The 23,522-nt window shown below is 38.6% G+C and overlaps 1 protein-coding gene across 1 annotated transcript; it reads right to left on the bottom strand.

Moving 5' to 3' along the window:
- Positions 1-20,481: 20,481 nt before the first annotated feature.
- LOC149823219 (uncharacterized) lies at positions 20,482-23,184 on the bottom strand. The gene is made up of 5 exons (XM_090019989.1): positions 22,727-23,184; positions 22,229-22,579; positions 21,376-21,667; positions 21,165-21,278; positions 20,482-21,054 (listed from the first exon to the last, which is right to left on the bottom strand). Exons 1-5 carry the CDS (start codon positions 22,952-22,954, stop codon positions 20,921-20,923), a joined length of 1,119 nt encoding a protein of 372 aa, XP_089876115.1. The 5' UTR covers positions 22,955-23,184; the 3' UTR covers positions 20,482-20,920.
- Positions 23,185-23,522: the final 338 nt, after the last annotated feature.

Below are 23,522 nucleotides of genomic sequence, written 5' to 3'. Positions count from 1 at the left end.
TTGTGATTTGCAAATTTCTTTTTGAGTAGCAAAATTTCTTGGCTTGTGACTTGTGAATTTCATTTATTTGTGAATTGTGAAATTTCTCTTTTGCGAATTTCCTTTATGGATTGCAAAATTCTTCTTGACTTGCGACTTGTGAATTTCCTTCTTTTGTAATTTGCGAAATTCTTTTTTACTTGTGAATTTTCTTTATGACTTGTGAAACGCATTTGTGCCTCGTGACCTTTGGGTTAGTCTCAATGTGTCTACATGTTGTCTATGCATGTGACACCCATGTTTGGGCGGTAGCCGCCCTTGATGGTCTAGTTATATTGCACTTGCTATGACTCCGTCAATTACTTTTTACGGTCCAAAAAGGTCAATTTTAAGACACGAAAAAGGAAGTGTGAAAATGACTGTGTTTTTTGGTTTTTCTGTGGGTTTTATTATTCTTCTCCTTCTCCTTCTCTTCTCCCTCACTGTAAAATTGTTCAAGATAGTTGTGTCATGCAGGATACCCTATCCAGGGTAAGAGGTGGTTAGTATAACACGAGAAGGTTCAAGCTTGGTTGTATCCCAAAAGTGAAGTTGTGCACAACCCCACTACACTCAGGTTCATTCCTGGTGGGGCAACTATCACTTTTAAGAAAGTGCCTTGTTGCATGTCTCTAAGCATTGTTTTCACTGATCATATCAGAAAGGTTTCAGATCTCTTACAATGGTTTTCATCCGAATCATGAAGAAGGATGCAAAAACATTTAACAATTTAAAAGTGATATCATTCTACATGGTGATTGTATATGGAGATATTTAATTGATCGTAGGGAATTGAATGAGTAAAGTATACTATTAATCCTATATTTAGTTTTGTCCTCTTGGCAAAAAGCTATAGCCTATGCCTTTTGGACTGAGGGTTGCAAGTTTATGCATGCTTGAGCCTATCTGTGGAGAACTATGAGATTTCTAGTGGATATTCCCTAGTCTTTAGAAACCAATTTCAGATAGATAGATTATGTTAGTGTTTTTCATCATTAGAATGTATATATTGATGCAAGCATGCTTCTATTTTTTATCCTTGCTTTGTATCCAAATTTAAGTTTTTTTTATCTACTCTTTGATTTATTTTTTTATCCCAATCCTTATTAAAAAAATTATTCTTATGGGATCCATTAAGTTATTTGATTCTTGTGATCTGAGCTTTAATGTTCACTCAAGGTTGTGTATTGGGTCTTTTCTACATGAAGCAAGTTTCTCATGATATTGGATTTATATCAACTTTCATATTTTGGATCCATTTAAGTTGATGTTTGGTTACTTGTACTTATTAACCATGCAAGCTGAATTTTATATGTTGTGATGATTGAAGATCAATATTATTTTTTTATCAATCTTGTTAATAACATAATTTATAATCTCGTGGTGTTGGATCCATATTTATATCTACTATCATGTTTTGGATCTATCTAAGATTAATGTTTCTTATCTAAGCAAGCTAATTTTATGTGATTATACACTAATTATAGTTAAAAATGATTCTTGCATTGGGCTCATCTCATATTTGTTGAGTTATGTACTTAGATCCAGACCCATATCTATTTAATTTATTTATCTAGAACCTGTTTCTATTGGTGTACCTAAAAAGGTTATATGCATATGCTAATAATTTTTATTTTTTTGAAGGTAGTCCAGACCCTACTAGACCATTTTGGTTTAGAATCCTTTTTTGTTATGTTTAGATTTTGACTCATATTCGAATTATAGATCCAAATATGATTTTAGATTTATATTTGTGAATTAGATCAACATGTTTATTCATTATGGCTATTTTGATCTATCTTGATTGATAAATGCATATCATGTAAAGATTATTTGAGTATAGATATATAGATGCTCACGTCTTATTATGTATAGATAATATCCATATTATCATTGAGAGACACATTTATTTCATTACTCAAGAGTTATTTTATGTGTATATCAAAAGTTTCTCTTAAATGATATGATCATCGCAGAAGCTCATAAATGTAAATATCAAAAGTTTATTTTGAATGACATATGACATGATGATTTCTTCTTTAACCCACTTATATGGATTTAAGTGAGATTCTCATATATTTATATGTTAATCCAAACAAAATTGAGATATTTATTTATTTTCTGAAAATTGTTCACTATCCTATCATTGAGTTTTCAACCTTGATTTTATTTTTGAAAATATAATTCTTAATATTCCTTGTGTTGTAAATTATCTTTAAATTTAAAAATATTTCTTATTTGTCTAAGAATCTCTTTGGCCTATTGTGAATTAAAATGTAATTATTTGAGAGACACATATAACATGTCCATGTATTGAAACATATTATGGCTTAGATTATGTGCATGCATGTATTGGAATATAAGATGACTTAATTGTATATATGCATGTATTGAAATGTACGAGGACTTAATGCAATGATCCAATTTCAATTAAGATAACAAATGAGATAATGTATCATGTTTCATGTGTTACTCTCATTTTTTTAGTAAACAGGGTACAAACGATTGGGTGTTCCAATTTAAATTGTATTTATGTGACATTATACCCGATGGCATACTAATAGTAGAAATAGGTGAAGATGTTTTGATTTGGATAAAGAGTGAGACACAGATTTGGATTTTTTATCTAATCCTACATGTGTAAATGATACTTTATCGTGGGGATAGACAAATAGTCTTTACTTATGTATTGTGAAGTTAATTGATGGTAATATGAGTATGAAGTTTTACTTCACCTATATAAATGTCTTACCTTATGAGATTTGTATTATATATCCACCATGGTGAATCTTCCTATATACGTATTATGTATGGTTAGTAGGTTAAACATACTCTTGATGTTTTGAGAAAACTAATTGTTGGATGTTAGAGTGACTTTGTGGAATCCAATTTCAATATTAAGTTGATATTTTGCTTTCACATTTAATTTGAGAAATATGTTAACTGTTTATCTGATATCCTTAGATGCATGAAAGAATGCTCATGTTATGATTCTTTGTTGAATCTTTATCAAGCATAGATCTACATGTGTGGGACATCATAAACAAATTAGTAAAATAATTTCTCAATTATAATTGGTTTGAGTTTTGCTAGGTTGTTAAATAAGTTAAATGAGATTTGGCATATGTTCAAACTCGTGGGGGTAAGAATTGATTTGATAAGATGTATAATCAATTTTATATCTACCATATTTGAAATTCTAAAGGGATCTTAATGCTTATATTTTTTTTAAAAAGAAGAAATCTTTCAAAAAAACATTTTATGAGTTGTTAAAACCAGAAGTATTATAATTTATTGATCTCTAAAAGAATATTTTTTAACCTTGAGATATTCACTATATATTTATGTAGTGATAAAATTGAGAATGGTTTCTATTAGTCAATTATACATCATTTTAAAAATTGAGTTTTGTATCTTAAATAGACAAAATTTATGAAAAATATATTTCATAATTCTAGCATACTTTGCTTGAATTTTAATACATTTCATATGGATGATATGTTATTTAATAGCAATAGAATGGATTGCAATTAATGTTGCTTCTCTCCAATTTTTCATGTTATGAAATTGATTTTAATGTGTGGTATGTGTTATAATTATGTTGTTATGCAGTGAATCACAATTTATTCATATTAAAAAACTTTAGAGAAAAGTATAATCCTACTGTCGCTTTACATTAGAAATTTTATTTGTGCTATGTGTTGGAACTAGACTAATCATATCTTAATTGAGATAAACCTAATAATTGATAATCCATAGATATAACTAGCATAAAATGTTATTAGTGTTCCCCAGAAGAATCTTAAAAATTTGAAATTATGAGACAAGCTATACTGAAAAGTATAATTATGAGAATAACAATTCTAATATAATTTTATTGGATAGATGAGTGAATGAATTTTACTTTTGTATATCTAGATGTTTAAGTATCTTGGACATCTAAAGACATGGTGACACCCGACTCAACTTCATGAATTCTATTGAGAACAGTAGTCTTGCTAGTATGAAAGTCACATTTTATATGGTTTAATATAAAGGTGAAGAAAAATGAACTTGGAAAAAATTCAGAAGTCTAATGCATAATTATGTTAATCATTTCTCAAATAATGAGTAATGTTTATTGATTATGAAAGATCATGTCAAAAACCATGCAGATTCGTAAACAAAAGGCCTTTCACAAAAAATGTAAAGTATATATGAGGGAAAGAAATTAAAACTCACTAAAGAGATTATCTGTGATGACAGCCCTATTGAGTGACTCAGATTGCCTGAGTTCTTTGTTTAAAGGGAAGAACAAGTCACTGGAGTAATTTGGTGAGCACTATTATATATGTAAAGATAGAGTGTATCTTCATGTCCCATTCTGAAGTAAGTGCTAAAAAAACATGTAACATGAGGATAAGTCTCTTGGCTCTTAATGAGATCTATACGCCAAATTAGCTAAAGTGGTTGAAATAAGTTTTCACTTTTGACAGACTCACCTATATGAGTGTGATGGTATAGGTGACCTTCTATAAGATGAAGGTTGTGTCTAAAGTACTCATGAAGTGGGACACTGCATAGATGACCTTTAATAAATACAACATTTATATATTGATGAGACATATAGTTACCTGAATGAAGTATTTGTGAGAATACGCTTAAGAATTTCACATTAAGGACTGAGTTCAAAGCTTCTAGCTACTTAGTTTTTTAGACTGAATCTTATTTACATCAAGTGCATGTTCAAAACAAAAGGTACCTTCATTTATGCATATGACTTTCACAAATAGCTTCACTCTTTCTTTTTATCTTATATTTTGACTCACGTGGGGGATTGTTATTATTTGGTTTAAAATATACCTCTTTAAAAGTAAGGCTTTTGGCAAAACAAGTTTTTCTTTTGCCTAATTGTTTGAAAAAAACTTTTGAAGGAAAATGCTCACTTTATGAAAAATATTTAGTCCTATATTGATAATCTTTGGTAAACTCCATGAGCTTAAAATGAAGAGGGTTGCTTTAGAAGGCAAGGTCCTTAAGGGTCATTAGATATTAGGCTTGTCAAATGAACTTTGAATATTAAATATTAAATATTGATATTGATTTGGTTTTGGTTCGGTCTTGGTCTTGGCCTTGGCTTTGGATTCAGATTCGATCTTTAACCTATCTTTTTTGAGCTTTGGGTTATCCTCAATGTACGCGTCTACACGTTGTGACAACGGTCTATGCATGTGGCCACCCTTGATGGGCTAGTTCAATTACACTTGCTCTGACTCCGTCAGTTACTTTTTATGATCCTGAAAGGTTAGTTTTAAGAAACTAAAAAGAAAGTGCAAAAACCGCTCTATGTGGTTTCTTGTGAGTTTTTCTTCTTCTCTTTCTCCTCTCTCTCACTGTGAAGTTTTTCTGGGTAGCTGCATCATGAATGCAAAATAGATCTGATAAAGCAGATTCAAATTATTGTTGATACTATGAGATATGGCCGAAAATATGGCCCAAATGCATGTATTTTACATGTAAAACTTGCAAATGGACCAGGTTATCCATCAGATAATATTGATCCCCATTTGGAAATTAGGAGCCCAGACATGTAAATCTGAACCAAATCTAAAAACACATTCAAATTCTATTATCTGTTAAAGATAATGTCTCAGATCCGTATTGGATGTCCCACAAAATCCGATCTATTTGCACCAATAGTTCACTGTCAACCGGTATGGGTCCCATCGAGCTTTTAGTGTGGCACGGTCTGTTTACTAACGGGGTGGGTTTGGGCTCGGTTCTTAATAGGCTCGGGTTAAAAAGCAGCTCATGACCCATTGGGCCAAAGTGAAACAGGCCCAACACAAACCCATTTCTAGGTTATTTTTAATAAAATTAATAAATTAATTTTTTAGAATACCAAAAAAACTGAATTAAATAAAAAACATAAAATTCGAAATTTCACATCTGATAATGTTCAAAGTATCCAAATCAAAAATTCATAACAATATTTCGTCTATGGCATAGCATTTGAACTAATAAATCGACATCAATTTTCCAAAATAACATAAAGCACGATTTGGAGTTCTAGTTCTCTTATGCAACATAACATGGTTTACTCAAATCCATTGATATGGTTTAACCCGTTATGCAGCATAACCTACACACACACAAAAAAAATAGTTTTGCTCACCAACTTTTTGACAGTATCTCCCTCTCTCTATGACTCGTTAAATAGATTTACTCATGCTCAAGTATGCCGGCAATCATTTCCACTTGCGCCATTGGTGCTCTGGCCTGTGGTTGTTGGTTACTTGATGGGGGACTTGCAGTTTGCACGATGAAGGTGATGGAGAAAAAAAAATTCAGAAAACCTAATTCCTAAATAAACCCAGAATCATAAAATTATCTTTTTTTTCTCCTAAAATTAGTGCAACTAATTAGGTAAATAGTAAATAATTAACAAGTTCTCATATACCCAACTAATTATCTTTCTAGTTTTTATAAAATTAATGCAACTAATTAGGTAAATAATAATAGTTACCAAGTTACTATGCAATTTATTAAATTTTTTATTTTTTATTATTAAAATATTAATAAATAGCTAAGGCCCGTCGGTCCGGCCCAGTAGCCAGTGGGCCAACCCGGACCTGGCCCACGTATATAATGGGTTGGGTTTCAGCCCAATAGTTAACCGGCTTGAACCCAAAACCCGGCCCATGGCGGGCAGGGTCAACCTGGCCCATCGGGCCGCCCGGCCCATTGTCCACCCCTATCCCCAACTGAGATTTACTACGGTCTGGACTTACCAAAGTAAGTTCAATTAGCTTGTCGGATCAGACTCATAGGATTCTATCTTTAAATGGACCTAGATTTGTTTCAGAGGATTGTTAACCAAATTAGAGTATGACTAAGATCCAGAAATTTCACTTGCAAAACTGGATCAGATCGACCTTTTTGCTAATCTGATCCAAATGGTTGGCAAATGTAATTGATGGTTCTCATATCCAAACCAAACCCAAACAATTGAGATCCTCATGGGAAACATTAAGTTGGATAATGTCTATAGTGCAAAAAACCATAACCATTACACGATCAATCAAATAGAACACCATTTCCGAACCATGGTTTCTTACTTTGGAATGAAAACCTGAGCGACCATTTGCACTAGGGATGTCAACTGGATCGAATTTATCTGAAACCCAACTCCCATTTAGACAGATTTCTTAAGCCAAAACCATATCGGAATATGGTTTTGATTTTTTGCTACACTATCCGACTGATAATTGGATTTGACGGATATCCGAATCTGATTACATGGAAAAAACTGGATTTGGTATGTGCTTTTAACCATGTGTCCACATCTGAATCTGAATTCATTTAGCCAATATCCAATTAGTTGGATCTGGTATTGGCCACATGTGACCCGAATCCGAACAGTTTATATCCCTAAAATAGCTACATAAAGAAATGTCAAGATGGATGGTAGTCAGGCAGGTCGCTGCATGAAATGCGAGTCAAAAAAGTAAAATGTGATCATCAATCCATAATAATCTTCTTTTTTTACATGAAATGGGGGCTCCGCTTGTCTGGTAAGCGCAACTAGTCAAGTCACCTTGTGTTGGAGTGTTGCAGTTTCAAAACCCAATGGTATAGTTGTATAACTGGTAGAGGTCTTTCTAACCCTAGCTTGCCTTTCAAAAAATAAAATACTCCTGCTTATCACATTTTTCTGGATAAGTGGGTTTATCACAGTATAAATTAGGTCAAGTCTTCTTTTAAATGTGATGTCAAAATTTGAGTACTTCACAAGATGCCCCCAATTTAACCAACCTGGGCTCCGGTGGTCTGGCAGGAGCAGTTAGTGCACATCACCTTCTGTTGGGATGTTGCAAGTTCGAATCCCAATTGTATATGGTTCTATAACTGGTAGGGGGCGCCTAACCCCGGCTTTTTCTGTCGAAAAAAAAAAATATGCCCCCAATTTAGCCACAAAGTAGTGTGGGCTAACTTCAGTGTCAATTAGAAAAAGGAACCGGCCCAACTCGGCTTGGTCTATGTATATTCCTGCCCTTTTCCGAGTACAGAATTCAAATAGAATCTCTAATGGATTGGTATTGCAACACAACCCAACCAAAGACAATGCAACACTTAGAGAGGCTTGCTGTTTTTTCACTTCAAGATATGCGATCTGACCAATGTTGTCAGTATTGGTGACCGATACATATCGTCGTATCGGTCGATACTCTTAAACCCTGAATCGGCTATTTTTAATAAATGTTAAAAAATACTTAAAATTATTTTTTAATATTATTTTAATTGTTTTAACATGTGTCACGTTCTCATTGACACGTAATATATTTTAATTATTTTTTGGTCTATTCAGAAGTCGGTTAACTTGAGTATCGGTATCAGCCGATTCACCTGAATGTTTGGCCAAACGATAACATTGGGTCTGACAAACTCCACTGATGGTACGAAGGAATTGGCTTCATTCATATAGATAGAAGATTATAACCAAGTTTAAACACTTAAGTTGGCAACTTTGATAAAAGAAAAATATGATGTGTAAATATGATCCAAAGAAGAGATATGATTAAATTAAAGCCTGTAGACAAGCAGAGGAAGATTCACAAAATAAAAAACCATGAAAGGCACTAGCCACCCACCAAAAGAAAACCATGTATCTGATTTGACCCAGCATGTGTTTGATGCATGAGATGAGACGAATAAGGATAAGGATAATACGGTTAATCATCATAGCCATATGGCTCTCTCATAAACCAAATGCATCAACCAGGTTTTGGATAACTCAAATGAAGTTAAAAGAGATAAATCAAATGAGGTTCAAAGAGGTCAAATCCGATCAATAGTATCATGAGCTAATCATGTGTTCCATATTATGGCTAACCATGTATCAGCTATTATCATTTTTGATAAAATTATCAAAAATGATAATTGCTATCATTTGTTAGTTATTGTCATCTTATCTAACTCTGTATGTCGATATCCCAGAAGAGTATATTTTAATCATTGTAACAATGTTAATTATGCCTATAAATAGAATACTTGATCCTCTCGGTGAATGAGAAAGTGATTATCGAGTTTATGATCGTGTTTGTTATTCTTTCATGGTATCAGAGCTATTAAGCTCAAGCGAGTATTCAATGGCCTCCTCGCCATCACTTTCCTCACCTATGACCCAGTGAAATGCTATCGTCAGCTTTATCTCGATAAAACTAAACCGAGACAACTACTTGTTGTAGAGATCTAAGCTCGAATCGATCATGATCAGCTAGGATCTCCTCAAGTTTATAGCGGTCTAGTTATCTATTTACTAGTTTATATTGATGATATCATCATCACCGACAGCTCCCCCATTGCCATTAAGCAGTTGATTCAGTGCCTCAGTCTTGTTTTCTACATCAAAGATCTCAACCGCTTAAATTATTTTTGGGTATTAAAGTACATTATGCCTCCTTAGGTCTTTTTCTATGTCAACACACATGCTCTTACGCTACTTCATTGTGATTTTATGGCCGATGCGAAGCCGATCTCTACTCCTCTGAGCTTCACTACCCGATTATTCAAAGATGATGCTCCTCGCTTTCATGACTCTACTTTATATCGGAGCATCGTGGGGCGATTTACAATATCTCACTATCACAAGACCTTACATAATTTGAATGTCAGCGACGGATAGTTTTTTCTCGCTAATCCGTCACACATTTGAGACGGAAAAAATCCATCGCAAATGTTTGTCGCTAATCCATATTTTTCTTGTAGTGATTGCCTTTGCGGTAACAAGGTTTGTCAGTTCATGCATCAGCCCATGGTTACTCATTGATTTGTTGTGAGACGCATACTCCGCTATCTCAAGAATATCATTCAACATGGTTTACTCTTTGTTCAGTCATCTTCTTTTCAACATAGCACCTTCTCTGATGCTAACGGAGTTGGTAGCCTTGATGACTAAAAGTCTACCGGTGATTTTTCTATTTTTCTGGGCTCTAATTTAGTTTTTTGGTCTTCTCGCAAACAACAGACCGTAGCTCGATCCATCACTGAAGTTGAATACAAGTCTCTCGCTTGTGATGAGTCTGATTTTCTTTAGCTCAAGTCCCTTCTAACTAATGTTGGCTTTGTTCCTCCTTCACCACCTACTCTTTAGTGTGATAATATTGGAGCTTTATATCTTGTTGTGAACTCGATGTTTCATGCTCGAACCAAACATGTGGAAATCAATTTCTATTTTGTTCGACATCATGTGCAAAAAGGCCATCTTCAAGTTCAATTTATCACCTCCTCTGACTAGCTGGTTGAGGGTCTCACCAAACCTCTTCTATTTTCATGGTTTGTTTTCATTCATGACAAGCTCAACGTGGTCGGCCCCACGTTGAGCTCGCAGGGGCATGATAAGGATAAGGATAATGCGGTTAATCCTCATAGCGATAATGCTCTCTCAGAAACCAAATGCACCAACCAGGTTTTGAACAACTCAAATGAAGTTCAAAGAGATAAATCAAATGTGGTTCAAAGAGGTCAAATCCGATTAAGAGTATCATGAGCTAACCATGTATCTGATATTGTCGTTAACCATGTATCGTCTATTATCGTTTTTTATAAAGTTATCAAAAATGATAATTGCTATTATTTTGTTAGTTATTGTGATCTTATCTAACTGTGCATGTCGATATCCTAGAACTGTGTATTCTAATCATTGTAACAATGCTATGCCTATAAATAAAATACTCAATCCTCTCATTGAATGAGAGAGAGATTATGGAGTTTATCATCGTGTTCATTATTCTTTCACGAGATTCTCCTCACACACCAAACCTTGCCCACACAATCACCCAACTTCACTGCTTGAGTGAGACTGCCTTTAGACACGGCATATAATTTGCTAGAGTTTGTCCCCATGATCATTCATCAACTTGTACCTCTTATCATGAAAATTAATATCCAAGCACTAAATACCAAAGCAGATCAGATCAGATCGGATCGGATCGTATTGTATACAACAGATTCTTTGGTTATATTCAATCCCCACTGCTCCTTTCACTTGATGGGGATATTCGTGGCTCCCACTCTCATAATTCTCAAGCGGGCCGTGCCCAAGTGAGATGTACAATGGAGGGATTGAATACGACTGACCATCGGTTATATACAATATGACGTGACATGCTCTCATTAAATACTGTGTAAATATCGGGAAGGGAGGCTGGCCCTTGCACTGTTTGAGTCTAAAAGATGGCTTGAGCTATTTGTGTTTGGAAATATAATGGTACCCTGGACACTTATGGTTGTCCTAACGGCAATGAGGGCAGATTAGGTGCAATGTGATGGACACTTTTGGAGTGCTGATGCACCTGATAGCTCACCATCTGTCCTTGGGCAGTACCACAACTGACAGGCTGTATCTCAAAGATGGAGCAGCACACTAAAAGTGTACAATCACATTGCACCTGTTCCTCCCTCGGTAGCAACGACCTGACAAGATCAGGTGCAATCACATGGCACAAAAATATGTGCATTAAGCACCTGATAACCCTCTATCTTGGCACAGGGCCTGTCAGGTGTGGAGCCTAAGACCTGATGAAGGGCGATCAGGCGATTAATGCTCAAAAAATGTGCATGTAATTGCACCCGATCCGGATTCTTAAACGACCCATACTCATAGACAAGTTCCCCATTGGTTCATCATCATTTAAAAGAAAAGAAAAAAAAAAGACAATTGTGCAATCTGTGCCCAACTTCCAAGCAGGTTCTTGGGCATGTTTCAAACACTCAGATTTGGAGTCTAAAATGAAACCATCTTCAGGAGTCTTGATCTGGACTTGGTTTCAACTCAATTTGTTAGATCAGACGCAGAAGTAATTAACTAACTAGTTTCAAACCAGAACCCCCCCCCCCCCCCCCCCTCTATTATAGTCCAGTGCTGACCATTTAATGTGATTTGGATAGCCCTTTCTCACATGCTTTTTTTTTTTATAAACCATAGAAACCGCATCAGGACATGGAGAAAACTTCGATGCTAAGACATCTTACCTCAAAGCCTAGGCTGGGTCTTGACTCATGCAAGGAGGTAGCACCCATGAGAATCGAACCCTGACTGCCCTCAGTATTGAGTTATTACTAAAGAAATAACATATGGGCATCTCATTGATCACCTGCCATGTATCAATATAAGTGCATGTTATCAAAGGGAAACTATCCTACTGGTTTGCCTTATTAAGGTCTAACATATCACATGATTTCTTAGGGACCGTTAGCTCTTCATTTTAGGATATTTGCCACCCAATAAATAATTACTACCTTTGTTAGCTTTAATAGGATTGGCAGCCAAATTTTCTAGAAATTTCACAACTTTTAGCCAGTTGTAGGGGTGGGCATTGGTTCGGCTCAGGTCCATTTAGAGCTCTGTTAATCGGGTTTTAAGTGCGGTCGGGCCCGAACATGGCCTGGCCCATTTATATATTAATGAGCAGGGTTTTAGCCCGGTTCTTAACGGGCTCGGGTTTGAAGAGCAGCCCAATGAGCCAATGTTCAGCTGGTTGGTTCAGACCGACCCAAATACATTTGTAGGTTATTTTTTAATAAAGTTCATAAATTAATTAATTCATATAATACCAAAATTAATGAATTAAATGAAAAATTAACCTAACTATTTTTGTAATTCTCATATAAGCAATGCAACTAATTATGTAAATAGTAATAGTTATCAAGTTACCATGCAAAACTAGCTACTAAAAATTTATTAGATATCTCAAGCTCATGGGGTCAGCCCGATAGCCCGTGGGCCAACCCGAGCACGGGCTATGTATATAATGGGGTGGGTTTCGGTCCGCTAGCTAACCGGTCAAGCCTTAAAACCTTGACCCAAACCCAGCCCATGGTGGGTCAGGTCGGTTTGTTGGCCCACAAGGCCGCCCTGCCCATTGCCCACCCCTAGCTGCATGTCTACATCAATGCTCGGTGACGTCTATCATTTGTTGGCTAGTCTTTGTACAAAGGAGGGAACTAGATTTGACATATACCTGAATAACAAAGCAAACTGCCAAAAATACATTGTATATCCAGCTATCCCTAAATTATAAATGTGTCTATTAAACTTTCTATGTTAATTAAATACTGGATTTACTGCCCCCACAAGGGCTTTGCTCATCTGGTAGGGCCCACTCGTAAATATCACCAAGTTGCCATCAAGCCCGTGAGTGAGAGAACCTAGCTAGGGTGAGATTTTATAAATAATTGAAAGGGAGATGAAAAAGAGAGTTGAAAGAAGAGAGATAGAGAGAAACCTTAGAATTCAAGAGGTGTGCCATCAAGAGCACAGTTTCCGGACCATAGGGACAAAAGTTAAAAATGGCAAAATCTAGGCAGGCAAAAAACTCGAGAGATTTTGAAAGTTTTAATAAATTTCACATTTTTTTGGCAAAATCTCAGGAATAAAAATAAATAAATATATAAAAATTATTTTTTATAAAAAATATAAATAAAACACATTTAAAAATAAAAATCTTCGGGAGTTGTCATGATAAATATTTTTTAAAAATATAAATATCATGATACGGTTTGAAAATCTTGTGACCTTTTCCCAATTCAAAACTGTGCTTCTCTTGTCCCGTGCTTCATGCAACTATGCTCAAGAGTTAAAGACTTATTTGGTTTTGACTCGACCATTGTGTTAGGCACCGTAAGGAGATCGAAATCATTTTAAGATTATATTTGATTGTTTATAATTGTTCGTTTTGTATTCATTGCATCATTGAGCTAAATATATCACATTAGCTTAAGATTGCCTTTAACAGACTTGCTATGCTTGCACATTGAGTTTATCTCAGGGTTACCACACTTTCCAATTTAGGGAGAGCGCGCTTCCCATTTAGGTGAAGCTCACTTTTCATTTAGGAGAAGCTCGCTTTCTTTAAATGGGAAGCTAATTTTCTTTTTTTTTTCGCTTGTCCCTCACTTCTTCCTCACTTTCTAGGTCGCTTCTGGTTCACTTCCTAAGTCACTTTCGGTTCACTTCCTAAGTTGCTTTTGAGATGATTCTTAGTTCACTTTTAAGTCGTCCTGTATTTTCGGCTTCTTCAAATTTTAGAAGTGCTTCACTTTTCTCTTTTGGAATCGCTTCCCGCTCCCACTTTCTCGGCTGACAACTCTTGTTTATATAGTTATACAAGCAAACAGACAAAGGATGTATGGCACCAGTGGCGGAGACAGGGGTGGGCATGGGTGGGCGGTCGCCCACCCCAGAATTAGAAACCGAGTCGAAATATGATACGACTCGGGTCTTCTTCTTCATTCCGCACGATTAGGTGGTTGCATTCTTTCCTTGCAAATGTTTGTCGAAGAAGATCAGAGCAAGGTGGTGCAGGAGTGGAGATCAAGCCTCCCTGCGATACAGAGTACCCTATGGCCTATGGCACCCAGACGCAGGAGACGGTGGACATGGGATGGAGTCAGCCGAGGGAGTTGCTCTGTCTCATGCTGTGGCGAGGACCGTCCCCTCCGAGAGGGAGCTGAGGAGGCACATCAGTTGGAAGACCTTCAGCTTGCTGCTGGATCACCACCGAGAAGGAGGTGGCTCAACTACCGAAACAGGCTTTTGATCTCGATCTATGATCTTCACCACCACGGAGGCTTCGAGCCATTGCGCCACCGATAGAGGTCGATCATCACCACCCGAAGTCTGCGCACCCAACGAAAAACTTCTGGCTCCGCCACTGTATGGCACCGATATTTACATTAATCAAATTGCACCAACAGTATGCATTTCTGCAAAACATGCATCCTAGCTACTACAAATTATTAATTAGGGCATACATCAGGCTGAATCAAAGATTTGGCATATACGTCACATTGCATGGTATGTTATCTATGCATGCACGCCAGCTAATCACAGTTATTAGTTGGTGGATCATATAACTCTATGAAGAAAAGCATAAACTGCAGAAATGTTTATTGATCCACAAAATAATGCAGTAATCATGGGCTATAAAGCAATTTATAATGTGGGGTACTATAAAATATATAAAAGTGCATTGAAGTGATAAAATCCTGTCAGAAAATTGCAGCAAACGATGAAAGAGCTTCAAAGGCATACATTTTTTGTGATTCCATGCAAGAAAAAATAGAGAAAGTCATACATGGTAACGTGGAGAACTCAATATATAAATAGCAGATGAGACAAATGTTAGAGATTGCATGCAATGTATCAGCAGCTGGTGGACAATGTTGTCAGTATCCACCTGAATCGATCGATAAGCATCGTGTCGTGTCGTATCGGCAGAAAATTGATAGATACTAACTTGAATCGGTTATTTTATAATAAATAAAAAAATACTTACAATTATTTTTTTAATATTATTTTAATGGTTTTAACACGTATCACATTTTGATTGACATGAAAAAAAAATTAATTGTTTTTTAGTTGATTCAGAACGATTCACTTTGAGAAACCTAGAGTCTAATTGGGCCTCCTTCTTTATCACCAAACCCTGACCTTATAGGGTTTAATACGGGTCAAACCCGACCCATTGACACCCGCTTAATTCTCACCCGTCCCTACATATGATTCTAGCCGCCCAGATGTAAATGGTTGATTGGCTAGGATCAAGATATCATGTGTCATAGGATGCAATCCTTTTTTCGATGTTTGGTGAGGATTGAATATAAACCAACCACCGGTTATAAGATAATCTGACTAGGGATGGTAGTGGACCGGGGCGGGGGTGCGGGCAAGGTCTCCACTCCCACTCCATCTCAAAATCCGGACCTCCATCCCGGCACGATTTTGGATTTTAACCTTCATCCCTGTTTCATGTCCTTCATTCCCAATCCAAATGGGGTGAGGCGGGGTGGGCCCCGTTTTCCCTCGGTTCATTGCCATCTTTAGAAGGATTGGAGATGGGGTGGGGTGGGGTGGGGCGGGGCGGGGTTGGGGAAGGTGTAAGTCCATCCCTGCACGGGTTTTGATTTTAACCTTTATCCCCGCCTCCATCCCTATTTCGTGTCCTCCATCCCCAGTTCAAATGGGACAAAGCGGGGCGGGGCCCCATTTCCACCAGGTCCACTGCCATCCCTAAATCTGGCCTGCTCTACCCTCTTCAGGTATGGATCTCTGACCTTGGTCCTCCGTAGTAGGGTAAGTCAAATGCCTGCATGCAAGGCTTCAACATAGAACGGCGTTGAATCAGCCACCAATTAAGCAAGCCAAAGTCTACCCGGTTCACACTTTCACACCAACACCAACTAGAGGTTGGACCAAAGTGGGTGGGCCAACCCAGACCTAACCCACACTCGCAAAAGGCAAATGTGCCAGCCTTGTCGCTACAATAGGTCAACTCTGAACCGTCCATCTTGAACTCCACACCCAAGAGTCAAACTATACGCCCACAACCTCCACCAAGTGAGCCTCAAGCATCTAGTCAAACAAGGGTTGTTAATTGTCACATCATGCAGATAAATATCGGCGATATTTTAAGAGTAATAATACTAAAGAAACCTCACATTTCCAGGATAGCATATACGCCTGCAATAATAATAATAATAATAATATACTTTGATCTTAGCATGTTATTAACTTGGTATGTGGACTTACAAATTTTGTGGTTACCTTGATTTTAGGATTTTATGTTGTAAAAATCTATACATGATGATATAATCAAGAGAGTTTCGAAAACAATCTAATTTATCACAACTTCACTAGGAAGTTCCTATAACAAGATTTGAGACATATATCACTTAAAACCTATGTCACAATGATTCGTAGACCCGATGACGCGCGATTTGGATTGGACTTGAAAGTTCGACAACTTTTTCAAAAAACTAAACATGAGGACACCAATTTTTTTAAATTTTCTGAGTTAATAAAAATTATTTTTTGGATATTTAACATTAAAAATGGCTTCTTGTTGAAATAAAATTAAAATGTAATGAAATAATTTAATAATATTAAACTAATATCACACGTGTCATGTTCGAGTCAGCGTGTCACCAGGGACACGCGTACAAAATTGCATGTCCTTGTGATATAGCTTAAAACCTATAGATCTATGTGAACTCACCCAGAAAGTAAAATGATTGGTTCGTGACTCGGCTCGCCGACTGCTGCACGAACCAAGTACAAACTAGTTCATAACAAATCAAACCGAGCCCAGCCATGAGCCGCTCAGCTCGTTTCTAAGTCCTACCACCCACATTAGGATGTAACGAGCCAGCCCATCAACATAAACTGAGTCACACCTCACTAAGTCACCAAAGCCCCACTGTATCATCCAGACCACGGTCCACAAAAAAGGTTAACCCAAGAAAGAAAGAGGCATGTTGACAGATCGGGTTTGACACAGTCCCAACTCAGATTGGGTCCTATAGAACCTGGGTTTGATACCATTGAAGTATGTCCAATCATAGACAAACGTTTTAAATGGCAATTTCTCGTTTCTCAAAAACTCCCCAAGAAATTGAATTTTTTTTTATAAATCTCACGTTTTTTGGCAAAATCTGGACAATAAAAAAATAAAGTAAAAAAATATAAAATTTATTTTTTATAATAAAATATTAAAAAATTATTTAAAAATAAAAACACATTTTTTCACAAAAAATAGCCGTTTAAAACATAAATATCATGTTTAAATCACGGTATTTATGTTTTTTCATAAATCTCGCGAGATTTTGAAAATCTCACAAAAAATTGCCATTTTAAACTCAGGCAATTTCTCGCGAGATTTTTCATAAATCTTGCTATATTTGTCACTACGTGTCCAATTAGTTTGTCGGGTTACATACATTGGATCTGAGTAGTACACGAACCCGTCTGATTTGTTTTAAACCAGACCGGGTCTGACATGAGTAACACTTAAGATCCATAATTGATCATTATAAAAAGTACACATTAAATATTTTACCATGTCAGGCATGCCATCCATCTGTGGATCCCAGGTCCGGTTATTCTTATGTTAGGTTCAGTCAAAGTCAAACCCCATATTGATAGCTCAAATTCAAACATGAATGCGGACCCACTGGGGTCCATCGCATGTCCGACCAGTCGATATAACTGGTATGGAGGCATAAACTGCTGCACCTAGAGCTTGCTAAAGAAGTCAACAGAACTTTGCAGAAGGTGGGTGGTGGGGGTGGTAGGGATGGCAGTGGAACAGGGCGGGGCAGGGCACAAGGACTCTACCCCAATCCTGTCTCAAAATCCGGACCTTCATCCCCATACTGATTTGGATTTTAGCCTCCATCCCTGTTTCATATTCTCGATCCTAACGGGGCAAGGCAGCGCCCTATTTCCCCTCAGTCCATTGCCATATTTAGAAGAATTGGGGATGGGGTGTGGTAAAGCGAGAATCAGGAAGGAGCGGGAGAAAGCGCAAGTCCATCACCACACGGGTTTTGATTTTAACCTTCATCCACGCCTCAATCCCCGTGGCATGTCCTCTATCCCCAGTCCAAACAGGGTGCGCGGCGTTACTCCATCCACTGCCATCCCTATGTGTCTGTCTGTGTGTGATGGTGGTAGCTTGGGGGGGGGGGGAGACAAGGTCTCCACCCCCGCTGCGCCTCCTTGGCGGGGATGGATTTTATCCTCCACCCCCCTTCATCCCCGTTTCATGTCCTCCGGAGATGAGGCGGGGCGGGGATATTGTGGGGATCATGACGGGGCGGGGAAAAGTGCGCGTCCATCCATCCCCATTTCATACCCTTTATCCCCGGGGCGAGGGGGGGGAGGGACCCGCTTTCCCCCGGTCCACTGCCAACCCTAGGGGGGTTGGGGGTGTTGCACTTAATTGAAGACTCAGGAGGGCAAATAAAAAGATAAAAAAAAAATCAGGAGGAATATGATTGCACAAATATTTGTGCATTAAAAACCTGATCACCTCCCATCGTGGGGACAGGCCATTCAGTTGAGGATCTAAGGCCTGATGGAGGGCAATGAGGTGATTAATGCACAGATTTTGTGCCTCGTGATTGCAGCCGATCCGGACTCCCAATCGACAGCCACTGTTTTTTTTCTCGCTTTACCCCAATTTCGAAGAATAAAAGGGGAAAAATAAAGGCAAAAAGAGAAATGAATAAACTAAACACGAAGCTGGCCGGGTCAGACCAAACCAAACCCCCCTGGTGTCGTCTACCGCTCAGCAATGTCAGGGACCCACCTACCAGATAATCTCAGCAAGCACGTGACGAATAACCGTACAGCTCATCACATATAAACTTCGTTGATTAATATATTTCACATCATATACTTTTAGCATAGAACAAATGATCAAAGTATATGGCTTGCAAGCAATAAGCTTAGAGAGAGAATCATATTTGATTTGAAGCAATGCAATCTTTTGTAGTCCAGTTACTTCCAACTCCGTCGCATTGCAGTTTTCCTGCAAGCTCTTTTTGATAGTACTCATTATGAGCAAAAAACTCAATTACAACTAACTAAACATTGAACACAATCCAAGCATATGATATGAATCCCAAAAGTTGAAACTAAACATGGTTTCAAATTGACTTTCAGATTAATTTAGAGCAAAATTAAGATTAAGACTGAATCTACAGTAGTTCAAATTTGGATCTAGAGCTCAAAATCGGGACTAGGACGTTACTGAAGAATGAAGACCATACCAAATCAAGTTAACTTGACCCCCACAAAAACATCAAGTAGAAGGCCTCTCTCTCGCTCATGCCCACAAGCTAAAATCCATATCAAATTGATTAGTGGACATTACCCAACTTAGGTCCAAAGATGGTTTGTATTTAAACCAATAACTTACATAAAAACTCTTTTAACCAATCAACACTGTAGGACATTACTGAAGAATGAAGACCATACCAAATCAACTTGACCCCACAAAAACATCAAGTAGAGGAACGCCTCTCTCTCTCTCTCTCCCAACCAACACTGTAGGACATTACTGAAGAATGAAGAACTGTAGGACATTACTGAAGAATGAAGACCATACCAAATCAACGTGACCCCACAAAAACATCAAGTAGAGGAATGCCTCTCTCTCTCTCTCTCTCCCAACCAACACTGTAGGACATTACTGAAGAATGAAGACCATACCAAATCAACTTGACCCCACAAAAACATCAAGTAGAGGAAGGCCTCTCTCTCTCTCTCTCTCTCTCTCTCTCTCTCTCTCTCTCTCTCTCTCATGCCCACAAGCTAAAATCCATCTCAAATTGATTAGTGGACATTACCCAACTTAGCTCCAAAGATGGTTTGTATAGTGACATTACCCATCTCAAATTGATTAGTGGACATTACCCAACCAATAACTTACATACATAAAAACTCTTTTAACCAAACACTGCAGGTCAACAGATGGTTGTGATAGCCACTTTTTGAAAAGAAAAAATAAAGATCAGAGATGGGAAAAATCAATGCTTGTACGGCAGATCATGATATACAGGCAACTACAGCTAGCACAAACACTAGCAACAATAAAGAAAACAATAGAGTACAGGCGAAAACCACAAAATCAATACCGCTGATCTTAAAAGCAAGTTCTTTCATTCCACTATAATCATCAGGAGAGAGACAACACCACTTGTCCCACTCTCTTTAATTTTCCATGTTTTTTCCTGTACTACATACAGTACGATACCCAATACCGCTTATTATTTTCTGGAGGTGGTTTTAGGAGTTTCCCCACTCTGGTATCCCAAAAACTCGCAGACCAGAAAGAAGCTCCCCCACACCAGCCATTTTTTCCCAATGGCACAAGGACAAAATCATCTTTTATTACACAAAAAAAGGCACCCCCTCCACAAAAACTGTTTCACCTAGCCTATCCCTGGTAACAAAAACATGCCTCTTATCATCTAAACCACTACCTAAAAACATGGATTCTAAAACCATTGATGCCTAAAAGCTATAATAAGAAACCCCAGCAAAATATTAGTTGAGATATAGAATGAGAGATCGATGTCAATAAGTCCATTCTTGAGGTAAACGCAACTCGTTGCTGATGACTGGTTGCTGTCGAGGTTGGATGGTTCTCCTCTGGGGAGGAAGGAACCCACTCTTTGGACCAACCGATCCGGGGTTCGATGCAATTGATCCTTCAGAAGCATATCACAAGAGAAAAAAAAAACAGTGTCAACCACAATGCAACAGAGAAAACAAACGGGTAACTATATACACAAAATAGGGTGTAGTTACAAAAGCCTACCATGATCAGGAACAAGACTGCCCAGGTAGTAGTTTGGTTGTGCAACGCCCATATCATCAATGTGGAGTTTCAACGCTTGAACCACCCTTGCCGGCAACAGAACAGTCGAGCACGCTACCGAATCAACAATACCAATCAATCAATAACACCAAAACAGGAATTGTTTCGGCAAGAAACAGTGTTTTCAAGCGTGCCCACAGAAAAAAGTTACCAGATTTCTTCCTGAAATCAGCCGGATTACTGATTCTTCTTGGAAGGAAAACGCCAGTACCAGAACACTCTCTTTTGGACCCGGAATTGCTCACAAAGACGGCCCTCATCCCGGAGTTGGCAGAAGAGTGGGTCTGAAGAGGAGGCCAAGCAGAAGATGGGAGGCCCAGTGGGCGACCGCGTTGAACGTTCGTGCCTGTCCTTGCCCAGCTCTGCATCTGCTGCGAAGGCGCGAATTTGGCTTGCTTCCCCCAACCCTGCTGCTGCTGCTGCCGTTGCTGGAGCAGCTCAAACTACATAACACAAATCACCATCACAATAAATCTTAGTTATGAAGAAACAAAATGGACACGAGAAGCAACGAGAAACGAGGCATCAAGTGGAAGCGGGGAAGCGAGTGACAAAAAGTAGGGATAGAGGTGCGGTTGTGAAGCGACTATCAAAGTGCACAAAAAATAAAAAGGAAACACAGAGAAAATGGCTAAAGCAAATAAAAAATAAAATCATATGAATCCAACAAGCAAGCTTGTTATAAAAAAATGTATTTATCAATATGAAAAATACAGGAAATGAGGTAAAGGTGTGAAAAGTGACAAGAAGCCAGAGGAAAACGTTGAGAGAAAAGAAATAATTGTAAGAATGAGAAGGAACGGGCTTCACATTTAAATGAATCGAGTTTCCATGTTTGGAGAGAGGATTTGCCAGAGCTTCCCCTAATTTCAGAGGTGGGAGTTTCTCGCTTCGAAAGCAAGTTTCCGGGAAAAGCGAGCTTGCCCATGTAGAAAACTATGCAACAAACACCCAAAAGGATATTCGATGAGTAGTAAAGGGCAATGGTTGGTTTTAGTCCTTACATGCGCAGCAAGAGCGTAAGAGTCCCTACTGCTGTTGTCAGTCCAGCAACGCTGCAGGGGAAGCCCGGAACCTTTAGCGGGTTTCCCCACCGTGACCGGTACCGGCTTCCCCGGCGGGCCGAGGACTGCCCTTCCTAGATTCTTCGCTCCCTCCTCGCTCATCTTCATCGTCACCACCTGCCCCGCAGCGGCGTAGAGCAACTCCCAAGCGTCGTCCGTCTGGTTCAGCGGCGTCGACGGCGGCGACGACACCTGAGACGGCTCGTTCGAGCTCCCCCGGCTGCCGTTCGAGTCCAGGCTCCGGCCGGACCAGCTCCCCATCGTGCAGAGCGTCGATTGCGGCGACCCCACCTTCTCCAAACCCCCCCAAAAAACCAATAAATCAGCGACAAAATACCGAAAACCCGAGAACCCAAATCATGGAAACCCGAAAAGGAAGGCACCAATCACAAAATCCGCCAAGGGGGACACAAAAAATCCGGAAACAGCGAGTTTTACCTTCTGCGCGGCGTCCTTCTCGTCGTCCTCAAGCGTCGAGCGAGCCACGCGCTGGGTCAGCCCCGCCATGTAGTCCTCCTCGTCGCTCTCAGAGCTCACCACCGACTCGACGGGCGAGGAGTTGGCGTAGGGGAACTCGCAAGGAAGCTTGCTCTCCAGAAAGCCCATCTCCTTCGATAAGAATCGAGACGGCAACCAGAACTCTCCGTAGTCGATACCTTCCGCCATTTTCGGTTAAAAAAGAGGGGGAAAGAAGGGGACAAAGAGCTAGCGGACGAGTCAAGGGTCTCGTTCGAGAGAGAGAGAGGTGGGTGTTTGCTGTAAGTAGAAGCAACAATAATAGCATAGGGGAGATGGGCGTGGCAGGAACGGACCCCAATAAGAGAGAGAGAGAGAGAGAGAGAGAGAAACAGTTGGAGTGACGAAGAGCAGGTTTTAAAACCAAACGCTTTTAGGGTTTTGGAGTTGCTTTTTCTTCTCATTTTTATAGTATTCTTTGGGGGTTCAACTAAAATAGTTTAGTCCAAAGCAACAATTGGCCGTTCCGGTGGGTGCGTTTCACAAGCCAAGTTCAGACAATTGTTAGGCCCTTCCAGCCAACCTGCCATGTAGAGGACGGCCAAACCGCTAGACGGTGCCCCCCCTCCCCCCCACCATCCCCCAAACACATGTTAGAAAACCAAGAAACCCTAGTTGAACTTTTATTAGATTGTTTGTTGTTGGATTATATACAACGATGGAAAATCTAGGACATATAATATAGCAGTCATTTTGGGACGGCAGTGGATTTGAAAAA

Source organism: Nuphar pumila, chromosome 10 (assembly GCF_984573655.1).
Source record: "Nuphar pumila chromosome 10, dmNupPumi1.hap1.1, whole genome shotgun sequence".
Taxonomy (NCBI): domain Eukaryota; kingdom Viridiplantae; phylum Streptophyta; class Magnoliopsida; order Nymphaeales; family Nymphaeaceae; genus Nuphar; species Nuphar pumila.
Note: the sequence above shows the minus strand (reverse complement) of the source record. Positions and strands in the feature narration are given on the sequence as shown.